This window comes from Scomber japonicus, chromosome 8, assembly GCF_027409825.1.
Source record: "Scomber japonicus isolate fScoJap1 chromosome 8, fScoJap1.pri, whole genome shotgun sequence".
NCBI classification, from domain to species: Eukaryota; Metazoa; Chordata; class Actinopteri; order Scombriformes; family Scombridae; genus Scomber; species Scomber japonicus.
The window spans coordinates 26,231,755-26,245,607 of NC_070585.1; the positions used below are offsets into that span (position 1 = coordinate 26,231,755).

Consider the following 13,853-nt stretch of genomic DNA (forward strand, 5'->3'; position numbering starts at 1 on the left):
GGCTACAACAGGATGGGAGATGCCTACTCAGACTCCGGTCACAGTGAGATCTCCTCTCGCTCCAGTCTCGTCAGTAACTCCTCTTTCGACATGGCCCAAGAAGAAAGAAGACTCCGTCATTCCGGAGGAATCGGAGAATCCCACCTCGGGGGACCACGACTGGAGCGAAGAGCAACCACCGATCCTGACCAGTACAGCCTGGGGTAGGAACACTTTTTGAGGTTTCTTATGAAGTGAAATTGGTTTCTTTCGATCTGTTTTACTCATCTAACCATCAATCTTAATGTTTTTGTCATATCACAGGTCATATTCATCAATGCAAGACTGTCGAGGCATTTACGCCGGCTGCCCTACGGTGCTCTCCTCACCCAGTTCAGAGGAACTGACTCAGGATCAGGGTGATCGTGTTTCCCTCGATGCTGCAGACAGCGGCCGTGGCTCCTGGACTTCCTGCTCCTCTGGTTCCCACGACAACATCCAGACCATGCAGCAGGGACGTAGCTGGGAGACTCTGGCCTTTGGCGGAGGCGGAGGTGGCATCGGAGGGCTCCCTCCTGGCGGACCGGAGGCCTTATTAGGAGGACCTGCTGCACTGTGGGCAGCCCAAGCCAGGGGGAGCTGGGCATCTGCCAGCTCCTCCTCCTCCTCAGCCGCGTACTGGGGAGAGGACTCTGAGGGTGACACCGGTACCATTAAGAGAAGAGGAGGGAAGGATGTCAACGCTGACCCAGAAACAAGTAGCATCACATCCACCGGGTCAGAAGAGGCCAAGCAGCTCGGTCGGCCCTCCCCATCACCGATCACCGCTGGGGGTAAAGGCCTCATCAGTGAGTGAATGCAGCTCACACTCCTGGTTCTTTAAAGTGACAGTTATCAGTATTTTTATATTAACAATGGATCTCATGAGTACTTGCGTGAAAACAGTGGCTCATAGTAAAAAAAAAACACTCAGTGAATAATCATCTGACTCTCTGCAGTTCCTCTCCGTTCTTCAGATTGTTTCGCATCTTTCAGCCTCATGGTTTTGGATTTCTGGCCCTCAACTGTAGTGTGGATTCACTCGCACTGTAAAATCTTACTGTATGCCTCTAGCTCAGTACCAAAAGGCAGACAAACAAATCAGCTGTTGAACATAATGGAGCATTAACAGCCAAAGAGTCAGATATTTACATTCATTGGGTGGAGAGAAACACAACTCCCAATGAATGCAAATGTTGCTCTGTACCAGCTAAAATAAGTAACATGTTTGCCATATTAACTTCTCAGTATGTTCATGTTGTGTTTAATTGCTGATTCATGAAGTTTTTATAGCAAACATTTTCCGTCATACTTAGTTTTGGCAGAATATTTTAATCACAACACAACGAGGCTGACAGCCAGACAGTGAGATTTTAGAAATCCAGGTTGTTCTGTGCACCTATGACAGATAGTTTTAGAGTAGATAGTATTTCCAGGTGCCTTCATCTTCATCTCTGTTGTGTCCCTGAAGCACGGAAAGAGAGCCGTTACCGTGATCCTCCCCCAACACCACCCGGCTACACTGCCCTGACCATCTCTGACCTCGCCGAAGGACAGCACCCAGCTCCGTCTGTTCCAACGTCCACGGCGACCCACTCTGGCCGCCGGCCACCGGACTACACCACAGCTCTGCAGCGCTCACGCATGGTCACCCAATCGCCTGACTCCCACCAGGCCCACCAGGGGGCCAAACAGCGGGCGGGCGGCCTCCACCGCACTCGCTCACCGGCTGAGGAACAAGAGCCCGAGGAGGAAGAGGAGGGTGAGTCCTTGTCTTCCAAACTAGTCGCTCTGAGGAAGCCAAAGCCAGTGGCACAACATACACCTGAGACTCCCAGACCATGAGAGTGTGTGTACGGGGGTTAAAAGGCAGGGCCCCTCTCCCAAAGTCAGGTAAAAACTAATTTATCAGGTTGCCCCCCCCCCCTCCACTTCAATGAACCTGCATGTGAAAAGGAACACGCACTTGGACTGAGACTGATCATTCCTTCACACAACTTCCTACAGCACCAGTAGGCTCGGTCCCATGCCAAATGACAATTCTCTATTACTAAAGTTAAAAAACTTTAAATATTTAGAATCTGTTGAATTGTTCATTTGGAGTGGGTCCCTCACCTTTAACCCACAATACCTCATCATGCATGAGTCATATGGTCGAGACCAGAAACTCTCTCACCACTTCTCTGCCACCACACATTCTGCTCCACTCACTCTCTCTCACTGTCTCACACACTGTGCCGATTAGCATCCATCAGCGGGCACAGTGCTCTCACCCATGCAATCAAACTCAGTGCCTGAAAACATGCACCTCCATTCTCCTGCACCAGCACGCACCACCCACTCGCCCACAGTCACTCTGGATGAATTCTGTATTAATGTAGCTTCACTTTTATATGCGTAGTTGACCAGTATTGAGCAGAAAGTATGTTTAAATATTGTATAGTAATATAGTAATACATATATTAAACTGAGGAGTTTTCCGCATTCTAATCAGGGCTGATGTTTAAGCTTAAAATGATTTCCTGTCTACCAGGCAGCCTTTGGCTTACACATGATTAAATGTAACTGTAAATGTGAGTTTTCATCTGCTGTCCATTGACAGATTAAAATAGCACATCGAAATAAAACATCAGTTAAAATCAGATTTTTTTAAAATCAATTTTTCTGCCCTTGCAGCCCTTGTTTTTTTTTTATTTATTTTAGTACGCTATGAGAATCAAATTACTGACATGAAACTTGCTTGAGATGGAAAAATTATCACATTTTGCCACCTTTTATATTTTGTAAAATATTACAAAACAAACATTCAGCAGACATAGATTTTGTAGTTTGCATTCAAAACATCTTACAGCCAAGTCAGAACCTTAATGTCCATTGGATGTGACTGTTGTGTTGCAGCTCAGTCACTTTTATTGGAGATGATATGGTGCTGTTTTAGCTAGTGTGCATTTTACACAACAACAGTGTGAAACTATATGGCAGATTTGGCCACTAAAAAATAGAAGCTTCTCTTCTGAAACACTTCCAGCGATGCTGCTGCATCCAGTGGACATTCAAATGATTATATCTGACGGTGATCTGTTTGTCAACTAACAGGGAGTCACTCACAGTAACATCACTGTGTGTTAGTAATATATCTCGAGAAAACATCAAACTGAAAACATGTCAACTGTCAAATTTCAACTCTCTGCAAGTTAATGTTAATATCATACTGTAAATTAATTGAAGGCAGGAAATCAATTAAAACATGATGGCATGCTTTTGGAGTGGCAATGTTTAGTCCATTAGTCAGTTAATCAGCTACTATTATGAATATCCATTAATCACCTGAATCATTTTTCAAGCAAAAATGCTAAGAAATGTTCTCTTTACAATATATTGATTCCCTTCAGATTTTTTTTTTATAACATCACTTTGGGCTTTAGGAAATAGTAATGGGTTCCTTTTACCATTTTCTGAATGTTTATAGACCAATAAATAATCAATAAGTTGAGAAAATAATCAGCAGATTAATTGATAATGAAAATAATTACAGCCCTACACACTGCAGGGAAATGTAAGGCAGTAAAGTACACTTGATTCATGTGTGTATTACTTAAAAACAACAGGTTTTTCATCGCAGCTGGTCTCATTAGTAAGCTCTTCTCACTGTACTTTGAATTTTTTTAATCTAGGCTATACGTCCACATTCTTTGTAACCTCTGACTGTGTTTATTCCCTTTCTTTCCACAGAGGATGAACAGGTGTCAGCAGTCTGAAGGACAACAGTGGAAGTCCTTTTGCAGTAACTTGAAGTCCCCCTCGTTCGGGGTGGGCAGGATTAAAGAGACTGACAGATAGACAGACCAATAGATTCATCATCAGTTACGTACGTGCCTGCCTCCTCCACTTGGCTCTCCCTCCTGAACGGTGGATTCCTCTGCTCGTCTCCCTCCCCTGCCTTAAAGCATCATGGGGGGTTGAATGACCCTGCATGCAAAAAATACTGTGAAGAAGAAGAGATGGAGAGAAGGTCAAAGACGATGACAAAATGCCTGGCACTTTGGAAAAAAAAAAGACTTCAAAAAACTGGCGCCGGGGGGGTCGACCTGGCCACATATTCACAAAACCACATTGATGTTGCTGTTAGAAACGGGCCCGGCTCCTTAAGACTGGCCCCGGCCCTCCACCCAGTGACAAAACCCCCAAATCCACCTGTTGACACAACAGCATCATGATGTGTTGAGCTTCATCTGCACTTTCTCATTTTCTACCTTCTAAAAAAAAAAAACAGAACAAAATAAAAACAACAAAACAGACAGATCATTTGAAGACAGAAACAACAGTTGACTTGACTCTTTATTTTCAACTCACCACTAGATTTCTTTTCTTTTTTTTTTTTGTTCTAATTTTCTCTGACTGATTGCACTCGGGGGGCTGAAAGGAGAAACTGAGTTGGCCCATTTCTCTGCCTGGACTGAGACAACCCATCTGTTCTTGAGTGTTTGAACTATAAATCCAGTATTATCTCATGTTTCACATGTGAAAGCTTATCAAGTGTTGGTTCAAATCAAAGCCAGAGGGAGAGCTCAGTAGGGAGAACCAACATGCACAGTGTACTGACACACACACACACACACACACACACACAAACAATACATTTTATGCACCACATACACAAAAAACAATTTTTAAAAAAAAATAGCACTTTCAGCACAATCCTAGATGTTACCAGACTTTTGGCCTGGATACCAGGGTATGAGTGAACCATATCTTACTGTCATCCCACCTCTGTGCTTTTCTGGTTATATCAGTCCTCTCATCATTCTGTTGCTTGCTGTTACATCGAGAGCATTTTTTTACTGGACTGTCGGTGATATCAAGAAGCACAGAGGTGACTGACCCACCCACTGAAAACTGAGCAAACGTGTCGGCCTCTACAGCGCATCAGAGGTACACAAGTTAAAAATCACACATCGCAGCTGCAGCAGACAGGATTGAAACCTGTAGATTCACTGTTTTCGCCCCAAAATCAAATGGACTTTGGCGGGAAATCTCACATTCATACTGGAGTTTTGGAATCAGGACACAAACTGTTTTCTAATCAGCAATGAGTGAGCGCTCCGTCCAGAGACATCTGGACTCACTGACACTAGAAATGCGGCTCGTCTCTTCTTCTGATATGACGGGACACACAAGGACACACTGACCAGATTTATAAACATCAGCAGATTTATGATCATGTTTTGAGTTTCCTGCCGCTTCCATTTGCTCTGCTAAATGTGTAACTTGTGAGTGTACCTCTTAACTATCTACCTTTGCAGATGATCTTGTACAGAGTCTTAAAATACACACATTTACCTTAAAAACAAGTACCCATGAATTCAGATTTGGCTTTTTTTCCCCCAACTTGAACATATACCACATTTTGTGAATGTCCAAAGCGCCTTACGATGCCATGATTGCATACATTTTATCACATGGTTGGTCCAGTCACGAATCATCTTGCTTCAAGAACCGTCTTGAATCAAGCAGTACTGGAATGAAATGCCTTATTCAAGATACTTATAAGATATTTAATACATTAAGACTCAGTACAAGATGAAATCAAGCATTTTCTTTGTTTTCAGACGGCATCATCAGACTTTGGTTGTGGCCGTCACATTACAGTGTGGTAGATCATCTCTTTGTCTACACACAGGCCGAGCGGGCGCCTCTTTTCTGCTGTTGTGCTACTAGATTCATCCTCAGAAACTCTTCTCACCTGTTACAAGACATCAGCTCAGTGGATGCTGTGTGAATATAACGCTTGCATCCAGTTTTTCACCATATCTTGCCATCAATGGGAGTGACTGAAGGACGTTTTGATTTTTTTTTTTTTTTTTTTTTTTTGACTTTGGTGGAGAAGTTGGTATATGAAGAAAAGGCTGCCAATCAGAATGATTAGAAACCCAAATTGTGAAAAGTAACTTTTTTTCTTTCTTCTATCACTGAGTCGCACTGATCACATTGATCAGTCTTGAAAACTACAGACTGAGAAAAAGATGAAATGAGTGCAGTGTTTTCCACTGTGTTCTGTGACTACACGCTAATAATTTCCCGGGTTCTTTTGTTTTGTTTTTTTTTTCTTTTTTGTTATTGTAATTTTTTTGTAATGGCTGCAGATAGATTGTTGATAAATTTGTTTGTAATACAGTGGTGACATGCATCATTCAATTTCATTCAACTCTGAAGATAATGTGCATATTAGCGGGCCGTGTCCTATTTCGAAAAACAAAAAGTTGCACAAAAATGTACAAGCGTAAAGATAAGTGTAGTAGGTAGAACTGCTACTCCGTTTGATGTGTGATGTCAGTGAGAAATGTACATTTAGCTGGTGATGACCTTCTTTTTCTTCATTCTTTCTTGTACTACTTTGACCTGTATGTCTTTTAAAAAGACAATTGGTGGAGTATGTATCAGTTGTTTTTGTATTTTTAATACAATAATTGTAAATATTGGTTATATTTTTGTTCAAATGTACTATGTTTATGCCTCAACATCCAGTTTATATGAAGCTGGGAATCAATAAATACTGCATAAAGAATCAACACCTAGGTTTAAATGCACTTATTCATTTCTTCTTCTGCATTTTGATGTCTTTTTTGTTTTTTTTCAAATTCCTTTTTCCTTCAGAGGTTTTTCCCCAGATACCGTCTAGTGTTTGCACAAGTCATGGAAGCAACTTGAAAAGTGTAACTCTCATACTTTTCTATCTGACCACAGTGTGTCAGACTTAATAAAAAAGAGATATTGAAGCCTCCCCTTGCTTTTATTTACTTGTATTGTCTTGTTATCCAGAGCTGTGAGGATAGCGCAACTCCCAACTCTAATTTACTGTTCTAATTCATTTCATTTCTCATTTGTTGCTTACATTACCTACATTTTACAATAAAACTGCATATCTCCCACCCACAGTACACCGAACAGGCATAATGAAAAATGAAGTGACATCGAACACATTACTGGTGGCCAGTGTTTGGGGGATAGATGACATTTTATTTATCTCTCCTGCAAGTAAAACATTAAATTTGTGTCTCATTTGTCAACATAATTACTGAGACTGACTTGTATTCAAATGAGTACACTATGAATAAATCATAAGCGAACATTTTCCATTCATAAAAAAAATTCATAAGAAAGGCATTAGGCTGAAATTAAATGATTAAGTAGCTTTGTTGTTTGTTAGCTATAAAGAAATAGAAACTATGAATCTTAATTCCTCAATATTACATAGAAAGGTAATTTTGTTAAAGTAGTTCTGCTTTCTTGCCACCAGAGGGCACTCTTCTCTAATAAACATCTAAACTACTGTCATGACACATACAGGTAAAACCCTATCATAACAACACATATGCATTAGAGGAAAAACGTGACTGAGAATGTCAGTGCAGGACATGAAGAGACTATACCAGCAAGTACACACAGAGGGGGATATTATATTCAGCAGTGCACGACTCCATCATTACAAAGATGATGCACATTTAAGTTAAGTGGTGCATGACCTATAGGCACTGGTCTACAGAGATGTGGAAAAATGGTCAGATGAGTTATCCTTCACCATATTCTCCACAATTGGGTGAGTGCATGTGTGGCATACACCAAGAGAACAGTACAGGCCTGAAGGCTTTACCCCTACAGTGAGGGGATCTGGTGGCTCTGGCACGATATGGGGGACATTTGGGGGACACTTGTCCCTTGAGAGGGAAGGGTCACTGCAAAATGTGAATCAGTATGAAAATGATGTGAATTATAATGCTGTAGCCTTCATAGTCACCAGATCTCACACCGGTTGAACACCTACGGGAGATTCTGTACCAACATGTTAGACAGCGCTCTCCACCATCATCAAAACACCAAATGAAGGAATATCTTCATGTCAGTTTTTTTTCCTTTAATTTGTCACATGTCTGTATATTAAAGTATATAGCAGTTATATACAAAATATACACTAGTTTTAACTGTAATTGGAATACAAGCACACTATTATTATGACTATGATTATGCCTGTATTCATTCATGACAAAAGAAAAAAAAAACAAGTTCCTTAAACATTCATAGTAGTGCTGTTAACTTAATCATTAATGTGAGGATGTGTGGGTTCAGATGTGGAGATGCAAGTGCTCATACAGTTTGAGATTCTGACTGTAGTACTGCTATGGTTGTAGATATCATATCTCAGCTCCACATTCCCACTTCATGAATAATACAGGCGAGATGGTCCTGGTTCCCTCTATCACAGAGCTGAGGGCCCCGATTTGTCACACGCTCCAAAAAATGATACACTCTCTCTACTGCGAGAAATGAGAAGCTGCCCTGACACTCACATACACACACACACACGTACACACACACAAACTTTCAGCCAAGTAAATAAAGGCAAAATATCACTTTCACTGTCTCTGGCTCCATTTCTGTGTCTATTTTCAGTTTCTCACATTTCACACAGAGAGAAAAACACATGACGGGTTTGGAGATAACAGTATTTTTGGATTCAAGCTGCAGGAAAAATAAAATTGTGTCAATATTCCTAATTTCTTGAAATTTGATGATAATCTATGAATGATCAAATAACCTCAGCAGCAGCGTTTAGATCATGAGACTGTACAAAAATCAAACTAGAGTCATTTTTGGTAAGCAGTTTTTAAAAGTCTTGTGTTGTTTGTAGTCATTGAAATAACAGAAAATAAGCCTGTTACTCAGGTGCATGTAAAAGAATGACTAAATGTCACCAGCCTGACTATCAGTGTGTGTTGTCTGCAGATGGTTACAGTCTGGACCTTTGAAGGCTGAAATCAATATCAGTATAGCTGCAGTTTTTTGTCCATGAAAGCAGTTCCTGAGTTCACTCAGTGCAGCCAGAGACTCATAATTCAAGATGTGTGGCATCACAGCAACCAATCCCCCCCCCACCACCCCACCACCCTACCACCCTTCTCCACCACCAACTTAGAAAAAATCCCCAAACAAACCACTGCAAGCAAAAAGTAACATTAAAATAACTGTTATTTTCCTTTTTTTCTAATTTCCCCTCCAAACAAACTGAGGTACAGCCCTAACACTGACAAATCATGTTTTCATTGTGATAAAGTATCAGAAGAAAAAATATTCTCACTGCTGTTGCCTGCATTAGAAAGATAACTGTGACTGACACGAGAATCAATGTGGAACCAAAACAACAAAATATTTCCCCAAGCACGGATGCTGCATGAAATTACAGACGAAACACTGCTGTAATCTGTGTCCGACAGTGAAACCACCCCCACACTACAGTTGGAGGCGACTTGTTTACTCCTGACTTGGCCCTGTAACTGTGCTGAGCCCTTTGAGGCACCAGGGGGCACTCTTCACTATGAAATGCCTCCAAGTGGCTGTGTCCACTCTTTCCCTGGGCAATGGACCTTATCAAGGGGTAGCAGGCAGTCAGTGGTCCTCTGTAGATAGCCGGGTGGTTATTTGTGTAAAGCCCAGGCCCAGAGTTGTCGACCGTGTTCAATCGAGGCAGCCGTGGGTCATATTATGGGACTGTCTGGATTCCTTTCATGGTAAATTGGATGAAGGCAGCAGCACTAGAGCTGAGGGGAGTGGAGATGTCACAGCGTTCACCAGCCTGTGTCTGGACTCCACAGGCCTACAGAGGCCTGAGCAGACAATTCAGTTAAAAGCTGTCAGAGTCAAAGAACTGAGAAAAAGAAAGATTAATAAAAGCTGTAAGCTCCTCTGTCCAGGTGCTTTCCTGTGCAATTTGCTGTGGTAAAATACAATGAAAGTTCGGAAAGAGGGCTGAGAGTAGTTTAGTGAACAATTTGATCCTTTTCTTTTTTGATCGAGAGAAATGTTCCACCTCCCATGTGTTTCATAAAGGGACTAATGCTGTTTCCATCACTCACAAACACTCCTGTGGAGAGCCAGTAATGTAATATCTGCACAAGGTTGTTTAATTGCCAAAGGTGCTTATCCTGCTCTATCACAATTTGTAATGTTCTCTGATATTTTATAGCTAATTGGTTAATAACTATCCTTGAAATATATTTGATGTTAATACGAGGCCATGAAATATTCTCCCCTCTAATGGATAAAAAGCCCATTCTTTACACAATAAGAGAACAAACCATTTCCTCTGTGCTATTGCCTCTCCTTTCAGCCTTTTAAACTAGACTCCCATCCTCCAATAACAAATTTACAAGAGGCAGGACTCATTGTAAAAACCCCAACATTTGGAGCTACATCAATGTATTTTGATATCTTATGACACCTTAAGAAAAAAAAGAATCGATACCACAAATCGTCTCAAGACCTATTTTTAGATAAGCGTCTCAAAATGATTCGGATGTGTTATTATCTCATATCGACCGTTTGGTTATTTGCGACAGAGGAACAATTTTCTTTCTGTTCTTGCTCTTGGTGCCGTTCCCTCGACTCTGCTGCTCTCAAGTCCCCACTCCGGTAGATTAGTAGATAGTGAGGTCTGCTTTCTGACAGAGCACCTGCAAATGTACAGAGATAAGAAGAGGGACCCACCCTATAAACAGGGAACAAAGCCATCCACGCATACTGTAGCAGCTACATTACTCTCGGGACGCTCTCTCTGCATTTATGCATTATTCTGCCTCCGTGCTAAATGATAATGTCAGCCTTTTTACTTAAAAGTACTGCAGATGATCTATTATCTATCTATCTATCTATCTATCTATCTATATATCTATCTATCTCACACAGCTCCCACCAGTCCCATGAATAAATCTGTCTTCCTGCTCCTTGTTGCCTCTGAGAAGTGAGTGTGTGGAAACTGTCACCTCACGCAGTAATGACTCTCTTGTCATTCATGGTGCTTGCAGAAGAAATCACAAAGCGAGAAAACATCCTTTCAGCATCTGCTGTGGATTAGAATAAAGGTCTCGAATTACTACGGAGAAGCATCAGCAGTTCACTAAAGGTTCACAGATTTAGTCAAACAGCGTAGTAAAGCAATTAAAATTTAAATCGTAAATAATACACTTATTTACTTTCTTGTCGAGTTAAACAAGAAGATTGACACCTCTCTCGTGTCTGTATGAGAAATATGATTAGCTTAGCTTAGCTCCAGGAAACAGTGAGCATAGCGCCAACCAAAGATAACAAAATCATACAAAAACCAATCTGTAAAAATGACAAGTTGTGATTTGCCATTGGGGTGGCAGAGTCTGACTGAACAGATGTTCTGGTTAATCACGGTCAGCAGTTGCCACCTACGACAGATGAAGGTCGTCTGTGTGAATGTGCAAGTTATTCAAGTCTCTTATCCTTGTGGAAAAAATATCATATGAATGTCTGACTTCCACCATTTGAATGTGAAAGTGCTGTGTGGAGTAGCTAAATGTATCCAGTAGGAATAACTTGCTAGTTTATGATTTAATTCATCAAACTCTGTGACTTCTGGCATTTCAAGTAGAATAAAAGCATAAATTAAGGTATTGTAGATATTATTGTCCATATGATAAAGTAAAAATGGAATATTGGCTAGCAAAAATACCTCAGTGCCAGTGTGGGAACGTTACTTTTAAAAGTAAATAGTTTTGCTTAAGTCAAGACCTCCGTTAAATATATTTTCGAAAGTGTACAACTGAGTAGTTCAATTGCAGACCTAACGTTAGATTACTCATTGCATCAAAAAAGTAATCCAAGTACTCTAACTTTACCTTGTTACTTTGGAACGCGTTACCCCCAACACTGTTCAGTACAAAGCTAACAAGCAAGTGAGATGGCAGCTCACCCTTGCATGTTTTTATCGGTACCTTGTTGGTCAGAATGTGATAGAAATGTGATGAGGATTTAATGGAGATATATGAACATACAATTTAATTCATAGAGTGGAGGTGTGTTACATGTCTTTTCTAAAGTCTCAGTTTGTTGTTATAACAGCTTGTAACAGAACACATCAAAGCACAGTAAAGAGTCGTCTGGACTAGCTGTTGCATTTAGCTGAAAACATAAGCCTGGTAGACCATAACATTTAGGTAATATGACTATGACTGTATTTTCAATATATTTTTATAACTGCTTTTATTGTATCACCTGGATATATTTCTTGGCAAAAATGCCCAAACAGTGAGATCCTTTTACATACAGTATATTACACGGTTTATGGAAGTTTACAAGCGAGGCACCACCACAGTAATGCCAACTAGGCTGCTTCTTTCGTTAATCTCATATTCCTTCATGATATAATATGATACATAATTGGGAAATTATAGAACTATTACTTTGATGTCTGCTTTTTTTAGATCATAATGAAAAGCAGAATGTCGCCTTATTGTTAAGCACTCGCAGTTTAGATTTTAAATTGTCTTTTGAAGGTTAGTGCATAAATAAATTCATTATTAGAGTTCGATTCACGTGGATTATAGAGCTCCTGTCACATCACATTACAATATGCAGATCTAAAGCATTATCCTCAGCTACAGCCATATACTGTATAGTAATTCCCAGCTTACTGTAACATATTCCATATCAACACAAAGGCCTTACATCCGGTCAAAAACATTAAATGCTTGAAACGTAAACATTTTTTTTTGTCATGGAAAACGTGTAGGAAGCATGAAACCCAATAAGTGACTCATTCCCTAGTGTCTTTTCACATGCTGTGTTCTGCTCCTTTTCATCGACCCTGGAGGATCCCATTTGATCGCTATCCAAGCTGTAAATATAGCTGAGAGCCATGCTTTGAGATGCTCTGAATTCAAATGGTTCTTTTAAGGGAACAACCACCCATGGATTCACTTACAAACTTGACTCACAATAAGCTAGTTGGCATGCAGAGAGGAGAGGCTGGCCCTCCATTTCAATGGTCTGCATTTGCTGAGTGTGTTAGCATGTGATTAAAAGGTCGTAGCCTACTGAGGGGTGATATTTTAAAACACAAAAAAATAGTTTAGGTAGTCCATTATGAGGTAATAAGCCCTAATTTATTACTGGGCACGCAGTCTCTACAGATAATTTGCTCTGTAGTCCAGCACTGTTTCAAATATATGGGTATTTCATTACTGATAAATCATATTCAGGAAAAAGGGATCATTGTTGAAAATGTCAGAAGTAAAACTGTTAATGTCATAATATCTAATTTCTTCATGGGGATCATTAAAGTTGTATTAATCTGCTCTTATAATGTTACTGCAGTGTAAGCAGCAATCTTTCATTTATTAATAACATCAATGATAATCCATGGTGACATTTACATCAGGCACCTGTTTTAAAAGTCATGGATTATAGAAAACAAAAATTGGCAGGTTTTATGTGTTATGCATTCTGACATTTCACGGAAGTGCTGTGAACATATGAAACTATTGTTCACTTCACTGTTAGACAGTTTTTTTAAAATGTGCCAGCTTTTCAGAGTTTCACTTAATCACAAATAGGACCTAGGTTTTTTAATCTGCTTTGAATTGGATTCATATATGGCTACATAAAATACGTTAATGAAAAATATTTTTAGCTGGACGACTATTATCCAGAGTTACAGAAAACTAATCTGAGTAGCAGCTCATAAATGATGGCCCTATTATCAAGTTAATGACCCCTGAACAGCCTGATTCATTACAGGTGACTGTGGAGCACTACAAACTAGACACTAAACTGCTTGGTGGACATCAAAGGGTCCAAATCATTTAAAACAAGAATTGGCCAATCTCAATCAGTGTTTTCTTTAACATATTTAATAGTAACCTGATGTTTTCCATACTGGCATTCCTGTATACTGCTATACAGTATAATGTTATTATATATAGTTAAATGTAGGTGTACACACTGCACATCAAAGTAAACACACTCATTTCAGATTG

At 40.1% G+C, this 13,853-nt stretch overlaps 1 protein-coding gene across 2 annotated transcripts in view; it reads left to right on the forward strand.

Moving 5' to 3' along the window:
* Nucleotides 1–6,472, forward strand: part of rapgef2b (Rap guanine nucleotide exchange factor 2b) — a 109,026-nt gene extending 102,554 nt beyond the window's left edge. The window contains exons 26-29 of one of the 2 annotated variants that reach the window (XM_053324345.1): nucleotides 2–203; nucleotides 304–827; nucleotides 1,490–1,780; nucleotides 3,751–6,472. In XM_053324345.1, coding sequence (XP_053180320.1) covers nucleotides 2–203; nucleotides 304–827; nucleotides 1,490–1,780; nucleotides 3,751–3,776 — 1,043 coding nt within the window. In that variant the 3' untranslated portion in view covers nucleotides 3,777–6,472. Of the gene's footprint in view, nucleotide 1; nucleotides 204–303; nucleotides 828–1,489; nucleotides 1,912–3,750 lie in introns of both variants that reach the window. The other variant, XM_053324344.1, reaches the window with a different exon arrangement.
* Nucleotides 6,473–13,853: the final 7,381 nt, after the last annotated feature.